Genomic DNA, 14,185 nt, shown 5'->3' with positions numbered 1-14,185 from the left:
TAAAACATTGCAAAAATTATCTATATTAGTGCTGACCGTACTACATAAGACAGCCGACGTTGACTAGACCGTCATGCCAGCAATTTCCAGCTAAAATTTGCCGGAATGACTAATTGACAAATTATCAAAGGATTGAGGATAAAATTGGCAAATTGTAAACAATGTTTATGATTAAATTGAGACATTTTAAAGGTTTCGGATTGAATTAGCAAATGTTAAAAGGTTTAGGATTAAGTTGGTCGAATTGAAAGGTTTATGACAAGTAAACTCAATGATATTTTCATTCGTTATGAGTCGGCCGGTAAACGTAGCTATATTTTTCATTAAATGTATTTTTGACGAAGATATATCTTTGTTAGATATCATTTTCCTTCTTAGTTAGATTGATTTGACTTTATTAAATAAGCTACATCATTTGCCTTCATCATCCAAACAAAAACTCATATCTTTTTCTGTTATTTGAATTTATATTTAGTAAGTGATAGAAACTTAAAGAATGATCAATCCATAATGATAATTAGTCGAAAATAGGCCGCTTGCAATCATTAAGGTCGGTAAAAGATAAAGATGAACTATAATGTCAAATTAGAATAATAGACAATAATTAGAAAATGCTACTAAAGCTCCCTTGTACATTTACTATTCAAATTGCCCCTCTCACTTTTTTAATATGGAATAATCGCCATGAATCTTACAAATTCGTAAAGGCGATTGCTTATTTAGAAAATCCGTCCTATGACTCTTCTTTTTTTAACGAAAGATATTTTGACAAATGCGGCGCTCTAAGATTAGTTGGGTTAACATCACGTATTCTCCAGATGTATCTAAAATCTATCTTTTTAGGTATAAATTCAAGATCTAGAGATCGGCTTGACCTCATATTTGTGTTGATTAAACTTGATGGCGGCCACGGTTGGATTTTTGGAGGTCAACAGCCGTCTTTTTCGATGAAAGAGAAGGCAAAAGGTTAGGAGATTTGTAGCATTAATCACTCCGAACCCAGTACATGTTTTTTGGTTCAAAATGAGCCACTTAGTAGGAAGTTTTCGTCTGTTTTGTCTGGAATAAGATCACGACCGGTTTCTTTCGAAAAATAAGCAAAAAATGTAATGACAGCAAAGAAGCATTCCATGCTGAGTCAGTTTGCCTCCAGGAACAGTGAAGTGATGGGGGATGATAAACAGTGACTACGAGCAATGCTTAAATCCAATTGTTGACGGGGAAATGCCACGTGAGACGACTAATGGTGACTTTGGAGGGAGGATAAGGGGTTAATTGGGGCAGATTCGAGACTTAAAAGAAAAGCATCCTTAAAAGTTGCTCTATTTTTTGGACTAGGAAAGCTATTGATAGAGCGAGAAGGAGATAACACTTTTGCGACAAGATTTATAATAGTAAGTGATAGAAACTTAAAGAATGATCAATCCATAATGATAATTAGTCGAAAATAGGCCGCTTCCAATCATTAAGGTCGGTAAAAGATAAAGATGAACTATAATGTCAAATTAGAATAATAGACAATAATTAGAAAATGCTACTAAAGCTCCCTTGTACATTTACTATTCAAATTGCCCCTCTCACTTTTTTAATATGGAATAATCGCCATGAATCTTACAAATTCGTAAAGGCGATTGCTTATTTAGAGAATTCATCCTATGACTCTTCTTTTTTTAACGAAAGATATTTTGACAAATGCGGCACTCTAAGATTAGTTGGGTTAACATCACGTATTCTCCAGACGTATCTAAAATCTATCTTTTTAGGTATAAATTCAAGATCTAGAGATCGGCTCGACCTCATATTTGTGTTGATTAAACTCTATGGCGGCCACGGTTGGATTTTTGGAGGTTAACAGCTGTCTTTTTCGATGAAAGAGAAGGCAAAAGGTTAGGAGATTTGTAGCATTAATCACTCCGAACCCAGTACATGTTTTTTGGTTCAAAATGAGCCACTTAGTAGGAAGTTTTCGTCTGTTTTGTTTGGAATAAGATCACGACCGGTTTCTTTTGAAAAATAAGCAAAAAATGTAATGACAGCAAAGAAGCATTCCATGCTGAGTCAGTTTGCCTCCAGGAACAGTGAAGTGATGGGGGATGATGAACAGTGACTACGAGCAATGCTTAAATCCAATTGTTGACGGGGAAATGCCACGTGAGGGGAAATGCCACGTGAGACGACTAATGGTGACTTTGGAGGGAGGATAAGGGGTTAATTGGGGCAGATTCGAGACTTAAAAGAAAAGCATCCTTAAAAGTTGCTCTATTTTTTGGACTAGGAAAGCTATTGATAGAGCGAGCACGAGATAACACTTTGGCGACAAGATTTATAATTTTTGTGCACTTATCCTAAAAAGAGTAAAGGAAAAAATCCACAAGAAATCTCAAATTATGATTACTATAACACATTTACATGAACTTTTTTTTGTAACATCAAAAATCCTAAATTATGATAACTGTGACATTTTTGCCCTAAACTTTTTCTCTGTGATATAAAAAATCCCAAACTTGTACCTATGTGATAAATTTACCTTTCGTCAAGGTTCCCTTAAATGATTTTCCAGCCAAAATGATGTCAACATTATTTGCTTTCTGGTATCCATGTAGGCAGATTTTTAACAGTTTTCATCGGCAGAACTTTGACGGAGGAGGGTAAATGTGTCACATAGGTACAAATTTGAGATTTTTTGTGTTATTAAAAAAGGTTACAGTAAATGTGTCATGGTGGACCTTTTGGTGGCTTTTACCCAGAAATAAAACTAAAATAGATAGATAAATAGAAATCTTAAATTACACCAACTTGATTGCTATTTTTTGAAGTTTTAAAATTTAATTACACTTTTGTGATAAATTTTATGATTTAATTGCGCTTTTGAAAGTTTTATCAATGAATTGCAAGTTGATGACAAGTTTTAGTACTTTATCCGTTTTTTAAACCTTTGAAGCAGTTTGAGAGAAAGAAGACGACGATGACGACGACGACGAGAAGTTTGCTGGAAAGAAACGATGCGAAGAATGGTGAATCCCTCTGCTCTTCCTCCTCTTGTTCGACCACCATCTGGTAATCTCACTCCCTCTCCTCCCGTCTTTGCATCGGCTCTTCTTCTTCATCTTCCTCGCATTGTCGATTCCTCTCCCTCCCGTCACTTTCGCACCACTTCACGCTCCACTTCTGGACTGAGCGATTCCCTGAACCGATCCCAAGTTTTGGACTTTGTGATGAATTTATGCAAAAATGGCGGGTTGGCAAAAGCCGACGATGCTTTGCATTATTTTAAGGTTATGATTCGGCTGAACCCTTTGCCTTCAACTCCCTGTTTTATCCAACTCTTGGGAGCTGCGGTGAGGATGAAGCATTATGCTATCGCCATCCACATGATCGAGCGAATGGACTCCTTGGGGATATCTCGCAACATTTACGTTCTCAGCATTCTGATAAATTGCCTCTGCCACTTGAAAAGGACTGATCGTGGATTTTTTGTTTTGACCAAAATGTTCAAGCTTGGGCTTGAAGTTGAACCGAGTGTGGTGACCTTGACCACTTTGCTCAACGGGCTCTGTGAAGAGGGTAAGATGGCACGAGCCTTGACCTTGGTGGAAGAAATGCAGGGCAAAGGGTTTAAGGCCAATGTAGTTACGTGCGGTGTCATCGTGAAGGGATTGTGTAGAGCTGGTCATACTTCGACAGCCGTTCGGTTGATGAGGAATATGGAAGAAAGGGGTTGCGAGCTGAATGTGGTCATGTACAGCACGATCATCGATAGTTATTGCAAGGAAGGACTGGTGGCGGAGGCATTTGGCTTCTTTGACTGCATGAGTCACCAGGGAATTCGCCCAAATATCTTCACTTATAATACCTTGATTCATGGCTTAGGCTGCATAGGCGAATGGAAACAAGCAAAGACCTTGTTAGAGAAGATGATTGATGATGGAATCCACCCGAATGTTATCATTTATAGCTCCTTGATCCACGGTCTATGCCTTTGTGGTCAATGGGAAGAAGCTCAAGTCCAGTTGAGTGAGATGGTGCGGGGAGGAACCAGGCCAGGTTGTCAAACCTTCACTATTATCTTGGATGCACTCTGCAAACAGGGCATGACTGATGAGGCGAAGTGCATATTTGATACGATGTTCGAGATGGATGTTGAGGCGAATGTAGTTACTTACAACGCATTAATCAATGGTTACTGCCTTCAGAATCGAATGGATGATGCTGCCGTGACATTTTGTTTGATGACTGCAAGGAAATGCAATCCTGATGTCGTGACCTATAACACATTGATGAATGGGTATTTTGCAGTTAAAAGAGTCGATAAGGCAATGAGTCTCCTTGGGGAAATGTTGGAGAAAGGATTAGTCCCTGACGTTGCCACCTATGGTTGTCTCATGGATGGCTTTTTCCTTGTTGGAAACCCCAGGGTTGCACATCAGCTGTTTTACAAAATGCTGGCTTGCAACCATATAAATCAACAATCTTGTGCTATCATGTTAAATGGTCTTTGCAAAAATCAACAGGTCGACAAGGCAATGGCATTGTTTCGACAAATGGAAGATGGCATGGTCGATGTTCATATAATCCACTGCAACATCCTTATTAACAGCTTGTGTGAGGTGGGGGAACTTGGACCTGCAATGAACCTCTTTAATTCGCTGGATGCCAAAGGATTGCAACCTAATGTCATGACATTTGGCGCCATCATAAAAGGACTATGTAAAGCTGGTCAAATAGGTGAAGCTTGTGAGCTACTTCATAATATGAAAGAGAAGGGATGTCCTCCAAGTGGTGTTGTGTATGACATTATTATCCGAGCACTCCTTGAAGATGGTCAGAAAGCGAGGGCAATGCTTCTTCTAGGGGAGGTGGTTGAGAAAGGCTTCTCACCAAATGCTGCATACACAGCTAAATTGCTGAGTGCATCAGCTAACAATACATTAGAATCCTGAAAATCTGCACTGGGGACGTAAGCTCTCATGCATTGCGATCGGGTGCATGTAGTAAGTAGCCTACTTTTTTCTCGATGAGAGAAGATTGGGCTTGCATCATCTAACACTAGTTAGTTCTGTATATTCTCAGATTAATTTGTTACAAGGAAGAAAACATGTCGTTGTACGGAAAATTATCTGCATTTGAACTTCTGCTACTTCAGTCATACTAAGTTTCTTGCAGGGACATTTATGTACAGTTAACTTTAAGATGAACCCAGTTCTCCTTCCTAATGAGTTTTCTAGAAAATTATTGTCACAATGGTCTAGCCTGTGACGTGAAGGTGAAAGATTGAGGGTACTTGGTTGAAATTTAAGGGGCTGATAGAGAGTACTTCCTTAATGTTAGCCTAGTGATTATATTCTATCTTCAAATTGTTGTTTCTGTTGATTTAAGTGATTTATCAAGCACGCAACTTCAAAATCGTAGTGAAACAGAGAGATTAATGTCTTGCAACCTAGGAATGATCATCCTGGATACGAGGAGGTGATATTATTGGACTCTTTATCTTGGATTACAAGTACTCTTCAGTTTCTTCCTGTTCTGTTCCTTTTTCTCTTCTTCTTAACGAGAAAATATTGCGTGAGTGGAATACACCACGTCAGCAATACATAACACCATTGAGCGGAAGACACGTGGCAAGAAGGGCCCACAGATCAGATTTACTAAAGAATCAGCCGCTTTCCCTTCTCTCTCCCATTCTCCGTTAACCCTCCGTTAGCCTCGCCGCGACTGCTCAAAAATTCACTTTTCATCTGGTTTCTCTCTCCCTCACTCCTCCCGCTCAAAATTTCTCCTGCTCCCGACCTCCTCTTTCTTCCTCCGCGACTTCGCCTCCTTTGCTCGTGAACCCGCCGCGCCTACGCGGGTTGCCTCAGCCGTCCCCTTCCAGAAAACCCATCTACTCTCTCTCTTTCCTCCGCGAAGCACGGCTCTTTTTGTGAGCCGCGCCTCCGCCTCCACCGCTTGCCTTCGCCGTCGCCTCTCGGAGCCCGTCGGTGGCTCAGATCCCGACCACGCGGCCGCCTCCGCCTACGTCGTCGCCTCCGAAGCTCCCATTGGCGATTCGTCCTCTGCCCCTCTCTCTTTGTCTCGTGAAAGGGCACCGCTCGGCTGTCTGTAACGAACCGCGCCTCCGCCGTCGCCTCCCGAAGCCCCTTTGGCGATCTCGGGCTCCGGATCTCCCTCTACGTTGCCTCTGAAGCCCCATTCTCAGGTTAAGATTTGATATGACTTGAACTTATTCTCATCGTTTTTGCCCTAACGTGAAGATCGGTGGCTCAGATCCGACCACGCGGCCGCCTCCGCCTACGCCGTCGCCTCCGAAGCCCCCCATTGGCGATTCGTCCTCTGCCCCTCTCTCTCTGTCCCGAGAAATGGCTCCGCTCAGCTCTCAAAGCTGGCGCTAGTGGTGGTGATGGTGGGGTCGAGGTGTGCGTGTTCGACAATCGCGGCGTGGGCTGAAGCTCCATGCCCGTCGACAAGTCGGAGTACACGTGAGTCCGATCGACGCATACCGTGAGCTTTCTAGTTCGTTTGAGTGTGTGCTGCTTCGTGGAGTTTCTTGAATCGGGAGCGTATTCACAGGAGAAGTTGATTGATTGCGTGACAGTGCAAAAGAAGCAATTTGGCAATGAATTTCTCATCTGTTGTGCTAATATTATCTTCTCATCTTCTTTATAGCCACAATTATGAAATGTTATATTCTTGCATTGTGATCTTGATCGCTACTTCAACCTTGTTTCAACTTGCGACCCTTGATCCTCTCAAATATATAGTCCTGTCACTAAAATGTTTGGCATCTTTGGAAATGCCTTGTTTGGCAACTTGATCTGTATGCATAGTAAGATCATTCCAAATGTATGGATACTGGTGATATAAATGAAACTATTAACTGTCATTTTTCCTCCTATTGTGTCTTGCAGGTAGGTTTGAGGGTTGAACATCCTCAAGAACTAATAAACAGCATACAGGTTGGTGATGCACTTCCCTTTGCTAGTGTAAATTTATGGAAGTTCTCTTGATTTTCTGGGACTAGATCAGTCGTGGTTAAATTAAGCCCTTGGCAAAGACAGAAATAATAGGGGTTGGCTTCTTTTCTTCCTTATCTCTCGGGTAGAATTAAGAGTTGACTATGGTTTCAAATCGAGCAGTATGATGGATCATCTAGGGACAAATGTAGTAGTCTTTTGTTTTTGTAAATTCTTCTAGGTTTCTCAAGCACTAATTGGAGCTGGTGGTGTCCTCTTATTCTCTACATTTTGATAGTTTCATTTGCTAGCAGCACTCACTTTATTTCTTCTTGAGCTTCTGACCAGTTCCAATCATAAATTCATTACAGGTAATTTCAAAATTATGCAAGCAGCCAGTCGTTGTTTATATTCCAGAGCATGAGGTGAGTTTTTTTCTCAACTTACATGGTCTTTCACATTTGTTGGATGGTAGAGCAGATTGAATTTAGAAACCATTTATCGCAAAAAAAATTCCTGAAACCGAGTAATTGTATTTCCAAATTCTTCTTTTAATTGGAGATTGCAATATATAATAGTGTCATGGAAGTAAGTACTTATCAGCTTAAGTTGGTACTCTAATTTGTCATGGAAGTAACATAATGGTTAAGATAGGAACAGCAAAATCTAGAGTGCTTGAACTGATCTCATTGACATTGAAAAGTGACTAATTCTGCCATTTTCAGCTGACTGAAAGTTATTATGGATAAATACCTGAAGCACGTTCCCTAGTCCTTGGAGAGGACTTGGAATTGGTTTCCTGATAAAAGTGGAAAAAGGATTATCAAAACAATCAGCTCCCATTTTCATGCCCGCCGACAAGTTGGAGTACATGTGAGTCCAATCGACGCATACCGTGAGCTTTCTAGTTCGTTTGAGTGTGTGCTGCTTTGTGGAGTTTCTTGAATCGGGATCGTATTCACAGGAGAATGGTTGCCAGTTGGTGCAAAGCTTAAATGCAGCTTCAACTTTCCTTGGACTAATCGTGCACATTGGATGGCTTTCTTAGTCTTTTAGTTTGATGATAATTTGGTGCTGTTCCAAAAACATTTTAACAAAAATTGACTTTGACTTTCGATGTGATTTATGGAGCAGGACAAAGATTATGGCGAAAGATGCGATTACTGTACTCGATCACCTGGGATGGGAAAGAGCCCATGTCATTGGCCATTCAATGAATGAGTTTTGAATGACCCAAATTTCATGGATGCTTATTTGGCTCTGTTCTTCATATGAGAAATTAAAACAACCATTCTGATTGCAATTTCTGGATGCCTGGATTTATCTGGCCATTTTTTAAACTTAATAATGAACTAAAAATCACATCCATGACATGTCTGCCTATGTGTCCAGATCGGGGTCCTTTTTGTTTCAGGGTGACTAACTGCCCTCTTTGGCTGTCAAAACAGGAGCTATGATCGCTTGCAAGTTGGCTGCCATGGTGCCCAACAGAGTTTTACCTTTAGGATTGCTCAATGTGACTGGTGGAGGTTATAAATGTTTCCCAAAGGTATTGCATTCATTTTAGTATGCGATGATCCTTCCTTTGAATAGAGATTGACATTTTTCTCCATGCAAACTAAAAGGGGAAAGAATGTTCTTACCGGTTTCTTTTATCATTAAAAGAACTATTTGTTTGTGTGGGTGTTCGCTATTCAGTACTTTACAGACAGGTTGTTCATTTATTGCATGCTGAGCCTGTTCCATGCTCCTATCCTTTGCTTTAACCACATCAACAAGAGGAAATGGATTTTTTTTACTAATATATTGCTTAGAAAGGAGCCGTTATGAACTTTTACTGGTTGGTTACTTGCCGATTTTAATCCATGTCAAGAATGTTCCTTATTAATGTTGCGCGTAGTAGAAGTTGCTTTCACAGTTTGCATCTCTCGAATGTCCCAGTCACAGCTGCCATACAAAATCATTCAGATGGAAAAATCTTCAAAAGATCTCATTGCATCACTTGAATAACCCAGCTATAGCTACTGCACAAAATCATAGAGATGGTTATTTTTCAAAAGATCTCTCGTTGATTAGCTACAGGAGTCCTTTTCCTTGTGAAAATGAGAAGCAATGCAGAGACATAGGACTTAACCTTGGATATTGTGTAGGAACAATGATTTATTGAAATAGAGATTCTAAGAAAGATCAATATCTAGCGAGAGCCTTTCTGCATCGCAGTTGCAGTCTTCCTGAGATGATTCCGTGTTTTCATCTAGGCAAAAAAGGGTCCTCTCACAGTTTGCCTTTTAATGGTGAAACTGCTTATTGTTTACTTGAATCCATTCATATTCTGTATCTTGACCTCACCATATGATGGAACATTGTTATTGGGGGAGTGGAAGCTGTTTTGACTTTCCTCAAGGAAATTGGTTTCATTTTTACTTTCCCAAAGAAATTCCCATACTTGTTTTAAGTAGCTACTTGTGCTATTTACCATGTGAATTAAATTAGTTTTGATGATGCAATTACATTGTCAATTAAAACCAAAAAAAATTGAATCCAGTCCTGATATTACACTTGATCCACTATTTGAGTGGTCTAACGATGATCTTTTGATTTGCGTAGATTGACCGGCGAACCATCTCAATTGCAGTCCGCGTTTTTAGGGCTAAGACTCTAGAACAAAGGGCTGCTGTTGATTTGGATACCCACTACTCAAAAGTAGGCAGTACTTATGTACTTAAACCATCATTGTAAAATCCACTGCATCCTCCTTTCATCTCTGTCAAAGGAAAAATACTTAATCTTTCTCCATCCCAAAAGAAATAAGGATTTCGGGAGAACAATTAGTTGTTCTGTGATTGTATGAATAAAGGACTCCAAGTAAATTCATTTGTGTTCTTATGATTGGAGTCTTTCTTTTGGGACATGGAAGTGCGTCGATGTGTTAGGCTTCCACGGACAGAGGTTTCAGATAATCTGTGTGAGTGTGTGTGTGTGTGTGTGTGTGTGTGAGAGAGAGAGAGAGAGAGAGAGAGAGAGAGAGAGAGAGAGAGAGAGAGAGAGAGAGAGAGCAATCCATAGGGTAAAGCCGTTGGTCTATTTTTCTTTCTCTTATGGAAGCGTAATGTATTATGTGCAGGAATATCTTGAGGAATATGTTGGATCTAGCACCCGGAGGGCAGTACTCCACCAAGTAAGAAATCTTGAAAAATCTCAAGTTTCTTTGGTCTAGCATTAACATAATGGAGCAAACTCTACATGGCCTTAGTAACTCTTGTGTTATTTAGAGACTTCCTAAGGGTTTTTTAAGGTTTAGTAAGTGTTTATGTCTACGAGTGTTGTTTAGGTTTAAATGCACAACAATGCCATATAAACAAGTGTCAAACTATCATTGAGTTTTCCTATCCTTAGGATTTCCAGAGATGCATTTTACTTTGGTGTTCACGGTTAAATGGACCTACCTCTGAATAACCATGGTGCAATAGTTTTTCACTTATGACTATACACCTTTGCTTAGAGTTCATTGAAACTGGATGAACTTTATAAGAGATTACTTCACTGAAAATTGCCATTTTGTGTTGAAGTCAATAATTGGTTTTTGACTAGTTTAATTTTATAATTTTAGTATAAGATTGATAACTTGACTAAGGACTAGATCCTATCACTTGCAGGAATATGTAAAATGTATTACAGCAATGGGACTGCAGTCCAATTATGGCTTTCAGGGTTAGATAAATGCTTGCTGGAAGCATAGAATGACAAGAACAGAGATACAATTCTGTAACTTCTTTCCTGCAGCATCTTTGTTTTGTCTAGGACTCTTCATCGGGAGTGCGCTGTTGGCATCAGATTACAGAGAGGTGGATACCTACTCTTCTTAGTTCTACAGATCATCATGTTTTTTCACTGTTACTCGGTCCCGGCAGTTTATATGCTGGATGTTGCGAATGAAATTGAAAATGTTTTGCAGAAATTCTCAGGATGGGATTGGAGGATAATTGATATATGACAGAGCTCTAACACCAGCACTTGTGCGGTATGTCATCCTTCCATCCAGTGCTTGTTATTAGAGAATGGCAGTTTTGAACTTCATCACTTTCAATTTAATTGTGCCATGCCAGATGTCTCACTTGTTGCTTAATAGCTTATTTGTGTTTTCATTTCAGAATCGATGCGGACCACGTGGAACTGAGGCCTTACCAGAAGGTATTGTTGCCAATTCTTCTGATTTGGAAATGAGGCCGTTATGGGATTCTGCAGAGGTAAAAAAACAGCCTGAAATGACAATAGTTTTTTCAATGTAGAAGATATAACATCATAGTTCTGAACATGCATTAACTTGCTTGATCTTTGGACAGGGCTCTCTTAGTTCTTCGTCTAACTTGTTTGCCGTGGCTGTTGGAATCAAGCAAAAGGATCTTGTGAATAAAATGGTTACAAAGGTGAGGAGACTTTTCGGCCGTTGCTTAGCCTATTTTTCTCGAGCTTTTTCCAGGCTAAGCTGTGTCAATTTTCACTTTGCAGTTTCTGTCAAATGATTTTGTGGTGATGCTTTTCCACTATGATGGTGTTGTTGATGAGTGGAAGGACTTAGAATGGAGTGATCGCGTCATACATGTATCTGCATTTAACCAAACTAAATGGCAACTGGTCTTTTCCTTCCAACCCAGGTAATAATCATTCACAGTCTCCTAATGGATCTTCAATCTCCTAAGCAACAATTTCCTTACCGTCTTCTAATGAAGAAGAAGCAAATGACGCATTCTAAATGTTTTTTTCCTGTCATTTGACTTTGAAAGCATGATTTTTATTTTTATGAACTGAGATGTCTATTCAAACAACTAATTGAGAGAGGATGTAGAATAAAGTGCTATTTCATATTGGGTTGAGATGTAGGTATCACTTATCGCAATGTCACACTATATTCATTGATATGTTGGTTGATAGAACTTCCTAGCTTATGTGATAGATAAGTTTATTGCTTATCATATAAATGTATGCGTATTAGTATGGTGATACTATTCATCTTCCCATGTCCTCATGCCATTTCTGCTCTAAATCATAGGCAAGAGGATGCATATGACTAAGTGGATGAGTGTTATAAGAAGACCAAGTTCGTAGCTGCATATCAGAACATGATTCAACCCATACGAGGAGAGAAATTTTGGAAAAAGACTAATAAGGAGGCCCCTGAATCACTTCCAGCGAGGGCGAAGCCTGGTAGACGCAAACATAAAAGAATAAGAGAGGAAGGTGAGGTCGCAAGTGGTATTAGGATGTCGAGGGTAGGAATGAAGATGACATGTCGAAGTTGCAAGAAGACGGGACACAATAGTTTAACATGCCCCACTAAGAAGGCTGGGTTAGCGGCATCACAAACACCATTGTCTAGGCAAAAACTTCCGGTAAGTACTTCCATTTTGTTAGATTTACTTTTTTACTAACAACGATTTTTAAATTAATGAAATCTTATAATATTAGGTTAAGAGTAAAAGTGCTAGAGAGGACAAGAGACAAAGAATTGATACACAAGCACATGTTGAATCAACATCACAAGAAGCTGAAGTTGAAGTTCCAGTTAAAGTAGCAAGGCCATCAAGAAAGAAAAAAAATATTGAAAGGACGCAACTCTGACCTATAAGAATGATAGCCATTTGTGAGGGTTGGGTTTAGGGAAGTGATGTGGCTGTATTTTTTTGTTGATGATGGGTTCAGGGAAGTGATGTGGTTGTTTTTGTTCTTTTGTTGCTGATGGATTCAGTGAATGAGATGTTGACTATTCCATTATGCAATGATCGTGGGAAAGATAGTCTAGTTACGGCTTCTTTATTATGATAACTTGGGATTTCATGTTCTTCAATCAAATTCTTGGTTGACTGTTTCAGCAAAGATTGTCTGGTTATGACTATTTTTGGAAAGATAGTCTGATTTGTTCAAGCGAAAGATCCTACTCAATCCACTCTGCCCTCTATTTTAGCAATTCCCATAAACTACATAGCACCTCCTCTGTTTCTGCCCTCTGGTTAGGGTGAGGTCGCTTGTGGTGAGCTTGTCAATATGAGTGAACTGATTGACTTTGTTGTTTTCATTTGGCTTGGTTGTTTCTGCATTACAGTAGAATGGCCAACTAGATTCTCTTTTTCATAAGTCATTATGTAATTTGTTAATATTGGATGGAATTGTCGCAACATGGAGATTAGATATACTTATTGCTCTTTAAGTAGTGTAATTGTCTGCAAGATGGATGCCATTTTATGTTATTTCACAACTCTCTTCACTTGTTAGTAAGATTGGGAGAGAATGGAAAACAAAACTCAGGATTTAGCGAGAGAACTTGTAATATTTGGAAAAAAAGTCTCAACAAGCCAACAAGTCAACAAAAACTACAGTGGACATCTTCTAATTTTTAAAGGGGCCGAGAGTTGTCGAGAAACAAAAGAAAAGAGAACAAAAGAGAGGAAAGGAAAGAGAAAGAAGAAAAAGAGAAGAGGGTTTTGTGCCGCGGGGGTCTCGCCAAGCCGATTTGACTTTGATTAGCAATGTCCGGTAAGTATTCACACCCCGCGTTTGTTCAATTGGAATATTTTTCCGAGTTAGGGCTCATATTTCGGAATTATATGTTATTTGAGCGGCGAAGTTCGATTTTTGAGTCGTTGAGCTGCGTATATATGTAGAATTGGTAGTTTAGGGTGTTGCGGGACCGTGAGATTTTACGGAACCCGATTAGGATTTACGGTTTGCCGGATATGAATTTTTGAAGTTGAGCGCTTGCAGTGAACAGTGCGCGACCAGCGGCTTTTAGGCCGATTTTTGTCGGCTTGATTTTGGGACGGCCAAATTAGGGTTATTGTAGTGCTCCGAATGAGCTTTCTTTTAACTATAAGCTTGCTTGGAACGGAGTTTAGTGGAGAAAGTTATGGCGCAATCAAGTTTCGTGCTCAAGCTCCGCGTTGTGGACAGTTTGGCTAGTCTTTGTGCCCATTTATGTGTTATTCGAGCGGTGAAATCCGATTTTTGAGTCGTTGAGCTGCGTATATATATATATAGAATTGGTAGTTTAGGATGTTGCGGGACTGTGAGATTTTACGGAACCGATTAGGACTTACGGTTTGCCGGATATGAATTTTTGAAGTTGAGCGCGCGTAGTGAACAGTGCGCGACCAGCGGCTTTTAGGCCAATTTTCATCGGCTTTCGGCTCGATTTTGGGACGGCCAAGTTAGGGTTCTTGTAGTGCTCTGAATGAGCTTTC

At 39.8% G+C, this 14,185-nt stretch overlaps 1 protein-coding gene, 1 long non-coding RNA gene and 1 pseudogene across 2 annotated transcripts; all 3 read left to right on the top strand.

Moving 5' to 3' along the window:
* Positions 1-2,974: 2,974 nt before the first annotated feature.
* LOC130138376 (pentatricopeptide repeat-containing protein At1g63330-like) lies at positions 2,975-4,947 on the top strand. The gene has a single exon (XM_056312243.1). It carries the CDS (start codon positions 3,003-3,005, stop codon positions 4,938-4,940), a length of 1,938 nt encoding a protein of 645 aa, XP_056168218.1. The 5' UTR covers positions 2,975-3,002; the 3' UTR covers positions 4,941-4,947.
* Positions 4,948-6,400: 1,453 nt separating this feature from the next.
* On the top strand, positions 6,401-10,224 carry LOC130138377 (uncharacterized). The gene is made up of 4 exons (XR_008816781.1): positions 6,401-6,498; positions 6,906-6,953; positions 7,322-7,375; positions 10,075-10,224. It is a non-coding gene; the product is annotated as an uncharacterized LOC130138377 (long non-coding RNA).
* A 1,720-nt stretch (positions 10,225-11,944) lies between these two features.
* Positions 11,945-12,753, top strand: LOC130138493 (uncharacterized; annotated as a pseudogene).
* Positions 12,754-14,185: the final 1,432 nt, after the last annotated feature.

Source organism: Syzygium oleosum, unplaced genomic scaffold (genome assembly GCF_021117445.2).
Source record: "Syzygium oleosum isolate NSW1041296 unplaced genomic scaffold, Sole_v2.1 Sole_v2.06, whole genome shotgun sequence".
NCBI classification, from domain to species: Eukaryota; Viridiplantae; Streptophyta; class Magnoliopsida; order Myrtales; family Myrtaceae; genus Syzygium; species Syzygium oleosum.
Note: the sequence above shows the minus strand (reverse complement) of the source record. Positions and strands in the feature narration are given on the sequence as shown.

What these genes read in the sequence shown, in the direction of transcription:
- LOC130138376 (XM_056312243.1), top strand. Translation starts at nt 3,003, where the DNA reads ATGCGAAGAATGGTGAATCCCTCTGCTCTTCCTCCTCTTGTTCGACCA.